At 47.2% G+C, this 13,017-nt stretch overlaps 1 protein-coding gene across 1 annotated transcript in view; it reads left to right on the forward strand.

The window, feature by feature from the left end:
* Nucleotides 1-8,398: 8,398 nt before the first annotated feature.
* TTC9 (tetratricopeptide repeat domain 9) overlaps nucleotides 8,399-13,017 on the forward strand; it is a gene marked incomplete at its 3' end in the record, with an annotated part of 30,922 nt that continues 26,303 nt past the window's right edge. The window contains exon 1 of the mRNA XM_079700402.1: nucleotides 8,399-9,010. Within this exon, the coding sequence (XP_079556528.1) occupies nucleotides 8,611-9,010 (400 nt within the window). The 5' untranslated portion in view covers nucleotides 8,399-8,610. The remainder of the gene's footprint in view (nucleotides 9,011-13,017) is intronic.

The raw sequence follows: 13,017 nt of genomic DNA on the forward strand, positions 1-13,017 counted from the left end.
GTCTTGAAGCAAATCTGAGTGACTTTGCCTGAAAGGCCTAATGCTCTAAGAGCAAGTAAATGAGAAATACAGAAAGATGAAACACACAGGGAACTGGAAATCCAAAGGTATAAAGACATGAGAGAATGACATGTATGAAAAACTGAACATATGGCAACAAGTATGGGTTGCTGTTAATTGTTTATGATGGTGGAATAATGGGTTCTTGAAGATTTGTTACATTGTTATTTCTTCTATGTATGTTCAAATTTTTTCCATAACACAAAGTTACGAATAAATGAATAAGGGGCTTCCCTGGTGGTCCAGTGGTAAAGACTCCACTCTCCCACTGGAGGAGGAACAGGTTCAATCCCTGGTCGGGGAACTAAGATCCTCCAAAGATCCCGCATGTCTCAGGTTGTGGCTAAAATAAATAAATAAATAAATAAAGTTTAAAAAGAATAAACCTTTGTAAAAAAAAAAAAAAAGAGAATAAATGAATAAGTAAACCACTTTTGAAGAGTGTAAAAGAACTTTAAAAAATGTTTTCTAGGCAGGGGAACATGGCTGTGGTTACCAGCCACAAGTAACAGCAGTCAAACTAGGGTGGCAGTAGGTAGTAGGTGAAAAGGGTAAATACCAGAGAAGGAACATGTCAGTCCATAGTTTTTCAGTTGTAAATGACAACTCAAATAAGCTCGAGTGTAAAGGGGAATCACGATTGGTTCACATGCTAGGAAGTCCAAGGAAGTATCTGGGCATTAAAAACTGCAGGATCGGGCTTCCCTGGTGGCGCGGTGGTTGAGGGTCTGCCTGCCGATGCAGGGGACATGGGTTCGTGCCCTGGTCTGGGAAGATCCCACATGCCGTGGAGCGGCTGGGCCTGTGAGCCATGGCCGCTGAGCCTGCGCGTCCGGAGCCTGTGCTCCACAGCGGGAGAGGCCACAACAGTGAGAGGCCCGCATACCGCAAAAAAACAAAAAACAAACAAAAAAAAAACTGCAGGATCTAAGAACTTAATGGATACCACTAGAGCTTCGTCTCTCCCTCATATCCTTTTTATCTCTGTTCAACTTCGGTTTTCAGATAGGCCTTCCCTAGGTGGTAAGCAAGATGGCCATCAATAGCCCCCACCTCAAATCCTCCCAACTTAAAAAACCACTCTCTCCCAATGTCCATATATATCTCTCAGGGAAAATTCTGATTCTCTACTTGGGTCATGTGCTCCTCCCTGACCAAACACTACAGGGTAGAGAGATGGTATGATATGATTGGCCGAGCCGAGAATAGGTACAAGCAGGAGAAGATGGAGGCTCAGACACTCTTTTTGGTGTTCTGAGCACCCAATTCTAGTGCAGGGGAGGCGGAGTTCCACCCGACACCAACAAGCAATACTTCAGACACCAGCTGGGTGTCCTACAATTAACCTCAATTCTGACACTGTCTACCCAAAGATAGCATTAGACTCCACAGGTCCTACAAGACTGCCACATCCCCTCCTACTTCAGATGCCAGTCACAAGTCCAGGTTGTTACCTGTACTTCTGACCAACCAGCTGTAAATCAGAGGTTTCCACGATCCCCCCCACCCCGCCCCTCATGTTTGATAAATTTGCTAGAGAGACTCACAGAACTCAGGAAATCCATTTACTCACTAGATTACCAATTTAGTATAAAAGGATACAACTCAGGAACATCCAAATAGTAGAGATGCATAGGGCAGGATATGTGGGAAGTGGCACGGAGCTTCCATGCTCTCTCCAGGCATCCCGTTCTCCCCAAACCTCCGTGTGTTCAGCAACCCGGAAGCTCTCTGAACTGTGTCCTTTTGGTTTTCTTATGGAGGCCTCAATACATAGGCATGATTGATTAAATAACTGATCATCGGTGATTGGACTCCAGTTGCAACTCCTCCCCCCTTCCCCAGAAGTTGGATGTCCAAGGACTGAAAATTCCAGTCCTCTAATCACATGGTTGACTCCACTAGCAACCAGCCTCCAGCCTTAGGTGAGTTCCAAAATCATCTCATCAACATAAAGAAAAGACACCTTCGCTGCTCTCAGTATTCAGGAAATTCCAAGGGCTTTAGGAGCTCTGTGCCAGAAACAGAGATAAAGATCAATTATATATTTCTTATTATAAATCATAATATCTAGACTTCCCTGGTGGTGCAGTGGTTGAGAATCCACTTGCCAATGCAGGCGACATATGTTCGATCACTGATCCGGGAAGATCCCACATGCCATGGAGCAACTAAGCCCATGCACCACAACTACTGAGCCTGTGTGCCACACTACTGAAGCCCACACCCTAGAGCCCGTATGCTGCAACTACTGAGCCCACGCACCGCAACTACTAAAGCTCGCACACTCTAGGGCCCGCGTGCCACAACTACTGAGCCTGTGTGCTGCAACTACCGAAGCCCACGCACCTAGAGCCCGTGCTCTGCAACAAGAGAAGCCACTGCAATGAGAAGCCTGCGCACCACAATGAAAAGTAGCCCCTTCTCACCGCACCTAGAGAAAGCCCGCGCACAGCAACGAAGACCCAACGCAGCCAAAAATAATAAAAAATAAAACAATAAAAAATGAATCATAATATAGACACCATGATTGACAGCTCTACCAGGACCACATGGAATAGGGGAAGGAAGAATCCCTTAAGGAAGACAGGGTAGCAGATCCCAATAACTGACACCATAGCCCCCATGGAGGGCTACAATTGATATTGGAGATGGGAAGACTGGGGGGTGCAGAATGGACTGAGTAGCAGGGGAGTGTAAGGATAGATAGAGAGGGCTTATTTTTCTAAATAAGACCAGACTGAACCAGGCTCTGGAATTATAGAGCAATTTCTTGTTGGGGTGGGGGTGGGGGGATGAAGATATGAAACTCACATTAGCCTCATATGGTTAATGGTACATCTGGGCATGAGATAGTTAAAAATCTCCCACTTGTCCATAGAGGGATTTTTGAAGGTTGAATATGGATTAAAAACTGGTGATGGAAATGTTGTAATTTTCTCAGGTAAATTGTGAAATTGAGTGCGATTAGAAAAACATCCCGAAAATAGCATTGGTTTTGTTGGCATGGGACCAAACCCTGAACAGCTTAGATTAGTATAAAAGAGATTCAAATATATGTCTTTCACATATGCTTAAGAAACTGAGCTGAAGGAAGAGAAAAAAGCAGCACATGCCATCTGTTTAGGAGGTAAGAAATCTCCAGAGAGAGTTTGGAAAGAAAGGGAGGCTTCAGTCTTCTAAGACCGGTAGGCAGTGAGAAAGGCAGAGACGCAAAGAAACAGAAACAAGGTCAGGACCAAGGGCAGATACAGAGCCTGAGGCCCATAAAGTCAGCAGGAGCGCTGTGCCTTCTGCTGTGTACCACACCAAATTCTTCCCATCAAAATAATCCACATACATCTCTAAGAAATCCTGCAACACGTCTCAGCGGCAATGACCTATTACCATTAGCGGTATGATCATCCATAGGACTCACTGGCCTATGCCCAGTGTTTGCCTGTTAGGAAAGAAGGAAGAGGTTTTGATGACATTGGGCCAAAGAATCAATGAAACCAACCGTGTCGTAGAAACCTACTATGGCTCAACCATCATTCTCCCTTGTGAGGTTCATGAGCAAGCAATACATTCAAGAACCATCTATAGATGAGAAGCCAAAATATTACTTTATTTTCACCTGAATAGGTGCCCAATTTCTTAGTGCAGAGTTCTCCTGTAAAAACAAGATTGGAGAAAAGTAAAGGCCAATAGTAAAGGCCTACATGAATGCTTCCCTCCCCATTACACACCAAAATCTCACCCTCTGTCCTGCCATACTGGGCCAGAAATAGAAGCAATAAAAAGTATGGTTGGCTATGCATTTGAGGAAGAGAAAACAAGATGGCGAGATTCCAAGAGGAGGCTCTAGCTCAGCTTACCTATTCCTGCTGCACGAAATAGAAGAGGAAACTGCATGGAGGTTCAGAACCCTGCCCTTGTGAAATGTGGACCAATTAATTTCCTGGAATCTGCCCAATCTAATGAACAAGTCTTCTCTGGGAGAAAGCAAAGACCAGGAGAGAAGGGGAGAGATGGAATGTCCCTTTCCTTTAAATACTTTCTCCCCAAAATGTGGGCCATGGACCCGCAGTATCATCATCTCCTGGTAGTTTGTTAAAAATACACATTCTTGGGCCCCACCCTAAATTAGTAGAATCAGGGAATTGCTTTTTAATAAGATCCCCTGTGGAGTCACATGCATGTTAAAGTTTGAGAAGCACTGAGTTTGTGAATCCTAAATCCATGCCTAAATTGTCTGTCATTTGGATATTCACTCAGTTGCTAAAACAGTGCTCTGCATATAGTCAATAGTTAATGAAAAGATGTTTGAGAGATTCTCTTTGGCACCTAGTTAATTCCATTTGAAGGGAGGAGGCCATTTCTGAGAAACCAGCACACACTTACCAATGAGTGGCTTAGACAGAGACAGAAGCATACTAAAAACAAGCAAACAAAACTGTTCTAGACATACACACACGGCTCTGCAGAGTGGGACAGATGGGCATAGTCAGTTTCCTCTCACACCATCCCCCCGCCCATAATATTCCCTCCATTCCTCACTCATGCTCTCCTTCATCCAAGCTAGTCTGAAGCTCTTATGTTGAGCTCTGTTTCCTACACAGGATAGTACCACGTGTGTTACATGTCTCTTGCAGCTCTGTCCTCAAACCCAACATTGAAGAATGAGACACTGTACCATTAAGCCAGGACACAGAAGGAAAACAAAAAGCAGTTGGGCACATCAATACTTCTCCCATTTAAATACTGTGACCATTACGACCCAATTCACATCTTATTTCTGACAGTAGCCAAATCCCAAGCCTGGATCTTCATCTAATATTTGCTTTCACTGGCTCTTCCTACCTAAGTAGGAAGGTAACAATAAAAATTCAGGGCTTCCCTGGTGGCGCAGTGGTTGAGAGTCCGCCTGCCGATGCAGGGGACATGGGTTCGTGCCCTGGTCCGGGAAGATCCCACATGCCGCGGAGCGGCTGGGCCCGTGAGCCATGGCCGCCGAGCCTGCGCGTCCGGAGCCTGTGCTCCGTGGCCAGAGGGACCACAACAGTGAGAGGCCCGCGTACCGCAAAAAAAAAAAAAAAAAAAAAATTCAGAGCACCCAACTCCCAGTTTCTTCTCTTTGCTCTACCTGACACAATACCTTAAAGTGAAAAGGGCCAGGGGTTGGCAAATATGGACTGAGTCTGCCGTAACATTATTATGTAATCCAATAATGATGAGATTTAATGAGTCATAATTAAAGTCATAATGTGTGTTGAGCACTTACAATGTACTTCACAACAACTCTATGAAGGAAGTAGTAACCCCATTTAATGAGTGAGGAAATTTGAAGTTGTCAGAAGTTGAATAACTTGCCCAGGAAGCAGCAAAGTTAGAATTCCAACCCACACCTGTCTAAGTCCAAAGCCTCTTAACCACTGAACTAGTGTGATCTCTCACTGATCAGAAACTACTATAAACTCACTGCGTGAGTAGAAAATCATTTTCCGGTTCTGCAGAACCTAGGGGCAGGACAGGAATAAAGATGCAGACATAGAGAATGGACTTGAGGACATGGGGAGGGGGCAGGGTAAGCTGGGATGAAGTGAGAGAGTGGCATGGACATATATACACTACCAAATGTAAAATAGATAGCTAGTGGGAAGCAGCCGCATAGCACAGGGAGATCAGCTCCGTGCTTTGTGGCCACCTAGAGGGGTGGGATAGGGAGGGTGGGAGGGAGACGCAAGAGGGAGGAGATATGGGGATATATGTATATGTATAGCTGACTCACTTTGTTATAAAGCAGAAACTAACATACCATTGTAAAGCAATTATACTCCAATAAAGATGTTTAAAAAAATGATTTTCCTTCTCTGGGGCTATGCGGATGATTAGATGAGATTAAAGATGTTCAAGCACTTAGAAAAGTAAGGTGCTGTAACATATAAGGTATAATTTAGTACATTAAGGCTGTGTCCAAATAAAAACCCTCAGTACCATACAAATGGTAAGTACACGTGTGAAAAATGTTCACCCTTGAAATCAGAGATATCCCAGTTTGTTCGATACACAGTTCTTATTTATCAAATTAGAAAATATTTTTAAAAATTTAATCCTCCGTGGTGTCAAGGATGTTGGGAAACTAGTACGTTGCTGGTGGGAGGTCAAGTTAATACCTTTCTAAAAAGCAGATTGAAAGTATGTTCCAAGACATTTTTAGACATTAGCATAATTTCTTGCAAGGAAAAACAAATTAGGACAAAAATTTAAGTATAAATATAGTTAGTTAAGAGCATAGATACTAAGACCAGATTGCCTGGATTTAAATCCCAGCTCTACTTCTTATTAGCAGTGTGACCTTGGGCAAGTCTCTGTGACCTGGTGTCCAAAATAGGGATAATAATAGGACTTATTTCACTGGATTGTTATGATATAAGTGGTATCTATTATTTGTATTATCTCAGTGTTTTTTACAATACCAAACAATTGGAATCAATCTATCTGACCACAGAAAAATGATTAAGTACGCTATGCTACAGACACAAACGGAATATTATGAAGTCATTAAAAATAAGGCTTTAAAAGACTATTTAATCATATATAATGTAAAATAAAAAGAGCAGGAAACTGTATATATCGTCCCATACCACTCATGTTCATTAAAAGAGCACTTTGTACAGATAAAGATGTATAGAAAACAACCAGTAGGAATTACATCAAAATATTAACAAAGAATATATCTGGGTGACAGTGTAGGGTTGGGAGTTTCTTTATATGTTTCTGTACTTTGCAAATCCTCCAGAGCAGTGTTTTTCACACTCTTCACAGGCATATGAAGCACCTGGTAATCTTGTTAAAATGCAGATGCTGGGTCAGTAGGTCTGGGATTTTGCAGATTCTCCATCTTTAACAGGTTCCCGGGTAATGCTGGTGCTACTGGCCCAAGGTCTCCACTTTGAGTAGCATGGGTCCTCAAACGTGAGTGTGCATCTGAACCAAGGTGGGGGGGTGGATCCCATGCCTAGAGTTTCTGATTTTAGTAGGTCTGGAGTGGGACCCTAGAAACTGCATTTCTGTTTTGCAGGTGACCCTGATGCTGCAGGTCTGGAAACCATGCTTCAAAAACCACCGCTGTAGAATATATATACATATACTTTTTTCTCAGCATCATAAAGGAGGGGGGAGCACTAAAAAACAGGCCAGCCTTCTCCACTGTTTACAAAATCAAATGCAAACCCTTCATCCAAATGCCTCCATCATCTAACCCAATCATTTCCAGTTACTTTTGTTTAGGCCATAAAAATCACACCACTAATGCCCTAAACACACCCAAGATTCCGAACATCATGCCCTCTGCTGTTTCCTCACTCTGGTTGAGATGTCATTTCCTTCTATCTCCTCATGCCCAGATCTTACCCATCTGTCAAGGCCTTCGAAGGCCATTTCCAGTACCAAGCTTCCCTTCCTTGGGGCTCCACAGGACTTTCTGTTCCTCCCTGATGACACTTACCAATCTCTGCCTGCCAGAGTGACTCTGCCGGTGGGTGGTGGATCTCCCCCAATAGACTGGGAGTTAGTTAACGGTGAGCAGGGCAGTCCCTTCCTTGCCTATCTTTGTCTGCCCCCTGACCTCAGCAAATCCCCAGTAGACAGCCGCCACTCAGGGCAGACTGAAAGAATGAAGGAACGAAGGGATGGAGCCTCCAAAGCAGGGCAGAGCTGTCCTGTAAATGGAAATTCGAATGCACGCCCAGCCTTGATGACCAACAGTAACAGGTGTTTTCCATCTCTGATGTCTGTGATTCATTCTGCACAACTGCCTGCACACCCAGGCGTCAGCACACGGGGGCTCCTGGAATCCAGCGCCCTACACGCTGAAGTGCCCACTGTGTTCTGGGCGTCTGGGCAGCCACACACGGAGACACACCTCAGCGACAACCTGCATCCACAAAAAAAGAGGCCCTGCCACCTTAAAAATATTAACGCCTCACTGCAAAGAACACACACACGAGCGCGCGCGCGCGCGCGCGCACACACACACACACACACACACACACACACAGAGACCCCCTCCCCCGTGTGTCTCTTTCAGACTAGGCGCGTCTCCGAGGGCTGGATTGAATGGGCCCGTCTTTGTCATTAATCCTCCTCTCCTTCAGGCGAGCCAAGCTTCTTCCGGGTCAGCGACAATCACCGCCAACCCCAGCAGGCCCTCGGTCCCCCACACCGCTAGCCCCGGAGCGCGCGAGGGCCAGGTCGCCACCGCCCGCAGGTTGAGGGAGGGGAGGAGGGCGAGGAGGAGGGCGGGCGGCGCGGGAGTCGGGGAGGGAGGGAGGGAGGGAGGAGGGAAGGAGGGGAAGGCAATCCGAGGAGGAGGAGGAGAGAGCAGCCTCCCGCAGCTGGCGAGGAGAATGGGAGTGCGGGACGGCAGACCGCCGCGGGGTGTCACGGCCGCGGCCAAGCTTGCCAGGCGTGGGGCCGGCGCCCGGCGCTTTTAAACCCGGGAGGGCGCGGCGGCGGCGGCGGCGGCGGGCGGATCGCGGCGCGCGCTGGGCGCCGGGTGGCGGCCGAATGGAGAGGAAGGGCTCGGCGGCCAAGGGGAACCCGAGCCCGCCGGCAGCCGGCGAGGCTCAACGGCCGCAGCCGCCTGTGTGCGTCCCGGGCGGCGGCGGAGGGACCCCGGCGCGGGGCCAGGGTGGCGCGGCTGCGGAGCCAGCCGAGTTCATCCGGCGAGCGCACGAGTTCAAGAGCCAAGGGGCGCAGTGCTACAAGGATAAGAAATTCCGCGAAGCCATCGGCAAATACCACAGGGCGTTGCTGGAGCTGAAGGGGCTGCTGCCGGCCTCCGGGGAACGGGAGCGGGACTCGCGCGCGGCCTCCCTGGCCGGGGCCCCCAACCCCGGGAGCCTCTCGGAGGAGCAGAGCAAGACGGTGGAAGCCATCGAGATCGACTGTTACAACAGCCTGGCAGGTGAGCCGCGCCGCGCCCCCGACCCCTCCTCCCCATGCCCTCCCGATCTCCCTCCAGGCGCCGGTCCCTATTCCCCAGCCCCGGGCCTCCGGGTCACAGCCGACCGCCGCGGCGCGGCGCAACGCACACGCCCCCGCTGGGACCGTGCCGCTCTGGGAAGGAGAACCTGGGAGGGGGGAAGCTTTGGAAAAAGTGTGCCTTTTAGGATTATACCTTCCAAAACTCGTTGTCATCTCGCATTCCTCCCCCGCATCCTCGTAAATCTCGCCTATAAATAACTGGACAGAGAAATGGGGACCCAGCCGGCCTGGCGGCGACTGCTGCTACTACTACTGCTCACCAGTGGCCCTGGGTCCAAATGCGGGCAGCAGCACCCAGCGTGGGCCACCCGCACCCACCGCATGCCCAGTGGCTGCTTGCCTCAGGGATCGTTGGCACCAGAGCTCGCTCTCACCTTCCCCGCAGGTGACCGCATCCCTCTGAGTCAAGTCCTTCCCCAAGTTCCTTTGGCCCCAGTAGCAAAGGGCAGTTTGCTACGATGCCTTCAGCATCTCAAGCAAAATGGATTCCAAAATGCACTTTCTTCTCTCTGAGCTCTGCTGGGGCCCGGGTTGCCAGGTGAAGAGAGCAATCTCAACGGAAAGCTAGTCCGAGGTTGGGCTTGAGCTGTGCTGCATTCTAGCTCTCCTCCCTGCCTCGCTCCGTGTAGCACTGGTTCTCACACCAGCTAGCTGCTAGGCTTGAGGAAAACGGAGCCCTTTTATTGGGATAAGAAGGTGAGGTATACATTCCCGAGTACACTTTGGGGATTAAGGTCAAAGTCGGGCGCAGAAAATTTTAAAGTCTCTAAAACCGGAGGAGTCGGAGTCACTCCAGGGTCTTCATGTGAGAAAGTGGAAGATGTTGGCAGAGGCAATGGCCTTATATTTGAAAAACACTCTCTCTCCTCTTCTCCCACCCCAGCTGGTGGGATCTGGGCAGGATCCAGCTCCTCTGGCCAGATAAAGGCCGTCACTCCTAATCCTTAACCCTTGAAGTTGCCTAAACTAGCTCTGGACAGTTGTAGCAGAGTCAAGTTGGGAGAATGGGTGTGGCTGGGGACGGTGGATTTGTCTGGGGCCCAGTTTGGGGATTAAAAAAAAAAATGTATGGATAATTCCGCTCTGTTCCTAAGCGCCAGTCAACTCTGTTCCCTTTGAGATCTCTGGCGCCAGCCTACCTCTGCCTTCCCATAGCGCCATGTCCAGTGTCATCTTTAATCAGGCAAAGCCCGGGCACTTTGTAGATTGTTAAGTAGTTTACAGACTTAAAGGATTAATGATAATAGTAGTAGTAGCGATTGTGGAAATGGTGGTGCTGTTAGCAGTACTAGTAATAACAGCAGCAGGTAAAGTAGTAGGAATACAGCATAGATGGACGATTTCAATCCATCACAAGGTACACCATGATTCCCTTTATTTCCCGTAAGTCTCTGGCATATTCATTACTGCCTGGCCGTGGGTGGAGGAGGGGGCACTCTGGATCACTAATGCAGTGATTTCAGAGTGGTAATACAGGCTTATAAGTAGTGTTTTCCATGGGCATTCTAGGGTTGCCCCTCACCCCATGCTTTGGCTGCCGGCCGATGGCTAGCACTGCCTACTTTCTACCCCAGAAGTGGTTACATTTCCAAGGTGAAACCAAAGCTGTGTCCTTGGTCAGGCCAGCCACTCAGGGCAGGGCTAAGATCTGGACGGCTCCTCCACTTCCATACCCACCCCTCCACACACTTTGGAAAACTTTAGTGGTGAGAGAATGGAAAGTAGCAATGGCAGATTTCCCCCTCTGCTGCCTTCTCCGGTGCTCACCACTTATTAATATTAATAACTTGTGGATTACAAAAGTAATGCTTACCTATAAAATGTCTTTTCATTTAGAAAATACAAAATTACATTTACTCCCACCAACCTAAAGAAATCCATTGTGATATATTTCCTTCCTGTATTTTTTTCTATACCTAAACATAAACTACTTACAAAGCTAACGACCTCCTGTATCCTGTTTTTATTCCCACTTGCCATTGTGTCAGAGCATTTTTACATGTCACTAAAATATTTTAGTGAAGATTATTTTAAACGGCAACCTAAAATTTTTAAATGTGTGTTTACAATGAGCATTTGGTGGGAAGAGAAAGAAAGATGATCACTGTTATTGCTGTTAGAACCAGAACAGTGCAGCGTGGCCCATAAGATAATCTACCCCGCCCCCACCGCCCGCCCCGTGCCTGATTAAAGGGAGGAGACAGCAACTGCAAGTTTGTTCCAGCAAAAAGGCAACTGGCCCTCCCACTGGGGCTGCAGTGCTGGCTGAGCAACCCAGTGGGCTTCAGGAGAGAGCAGTCTGAAGATGTTGGTTCTCTCAAGGATCTGTCCTTCCACACAGCTGTGCATAGAGGGAGAGGTTTGGGGTTTAGAAGCAACATGAACTAGCCCAGAAACACCTGGAGGATTAGGCTGTGTTGCTAAGGGCATCTCAGCACCAAACAAAAGACTATTATGAGGCTTCGGGGGGAAACCTAGGTTCAGTGGACCCTTGCACTCTGAATGGAAGACTCCAAGAGAACGGTAAGGGGGCAGTTAGAATCTGCTAAGAGATGTTAACCTGAAAATCCATTTGGATGACTTGAGGTGACCACTTGAAGGGTGTGCAGGCAACATGCAAGGTGCCTGTGGCTGTGGTCTGTTCTGGCTTGGAGTTCCTTCTGATCAGTAGGGATCTGGCCAGGGGTGCAAGACCCCCAGATTTGATTTTGCATGTCTTATTCTCTAAGAAATTCAAGGAAGGAAATGAGAAGCATCTTCTTCCTTCAGAATTTCTAATGACTTTGATACAATGATTAGAAAAGATATTCTGCCTGGGAAGATGTAGACATGTGATTCTTAGCAAGGCTGCAAAAGAAGCATGTACTGGCCTGTCGATCAACTCCCACTGACCTTGAACAAGACACAGGACTCCCGTGGGGCTTTGGAATGTTCTGTGCAAAACCTCTTGAAGGACAGAACCTTTTGCTTTACAGCTGTTCCTGTGAGGCTGTAGTAGCCCCAGCTGGGTTTGATCAAAATGTTGCAATGCATGACTCTGTTGGTATTTTCAAATGGTGTTCAGGACTCAAATGCTCACAGTGGAGATGGGCGCTGACAGGCCATGGCATTGGATCTGAAGGCTAGAGGAGAGTCAGCTTATGTCCCTATTCCTGGCATACCCTGTGACTTTGTATAAGTCCCTACCACATCATTTTACCTCCATTTTCCCATCCATTTAGAGCTATGTTTGGGTGGGGTTTGTTTTGTTTTGTTTTGTTTTTTACCAAAGGAGCAGATAATATCCATTGATGCCAACTGAAAGTCCCAGGACAGGGGAGTGACAAGGCCTAAAGAAGTCACGCAAGAAAAAGGCCTGGATGGGAGCCAGCTTTATCAGTGCTTGTGGACGTGTCTTGAAGCCATGGGACCGGGGCCAGCTACATAATTTGTGAGGCCCAGTGCACAATGAAAATGTGGGGCTCCTTGTTCAAAAAAGCAGGAGAAAGTTGTCATTAAAAGTTTTAAAAGATAAAGTTTTTCCCCTTTCTTTCATGGTTTCTCTCTCGACTGGAAATGGAGTTTTTATCTTCTATTTAATGTCATTTCAAGAAAATTACAATTTTAAATTATTGGCATGAATTTACTATTCGTCTTTATAGTGTGCAATGCCAGTTTTAAGTGGAAATATAAGAACGCTTAACTGGTATATGAAATCATGTAAGTTACACAATTCACGTTTCGTAGCTTGTACATGCATATGTAGTTTATTCTTAACTGGAACCATGGAAATGCTGACAAAACGAACTCAACTGCTTTTATTTCACTTTTTATATGCATACGTTATAGGTGCCCTTTCTACCAGTCTTGGCTTTCTGATGAATAAGGAAAGGAAAAGGAGCTATTCCATACTCCTACCCTAGTCTTTCCTCCTCTGTCATCATTTTC

This window comes from Hyperoodon ampullatus, assembly GCF_949752795.1.
Source record: "Hyperoodon ampullatus genome assembly, chromosome: 3".
Classification (NCBI taxonomy): domain Eukaryota; kingdom Metazoa; phylum Chordata; class Mammalia; order Artiodactyla; family Ziphiidae; genus Hyperoodon; species Hyperoodon ampullatus.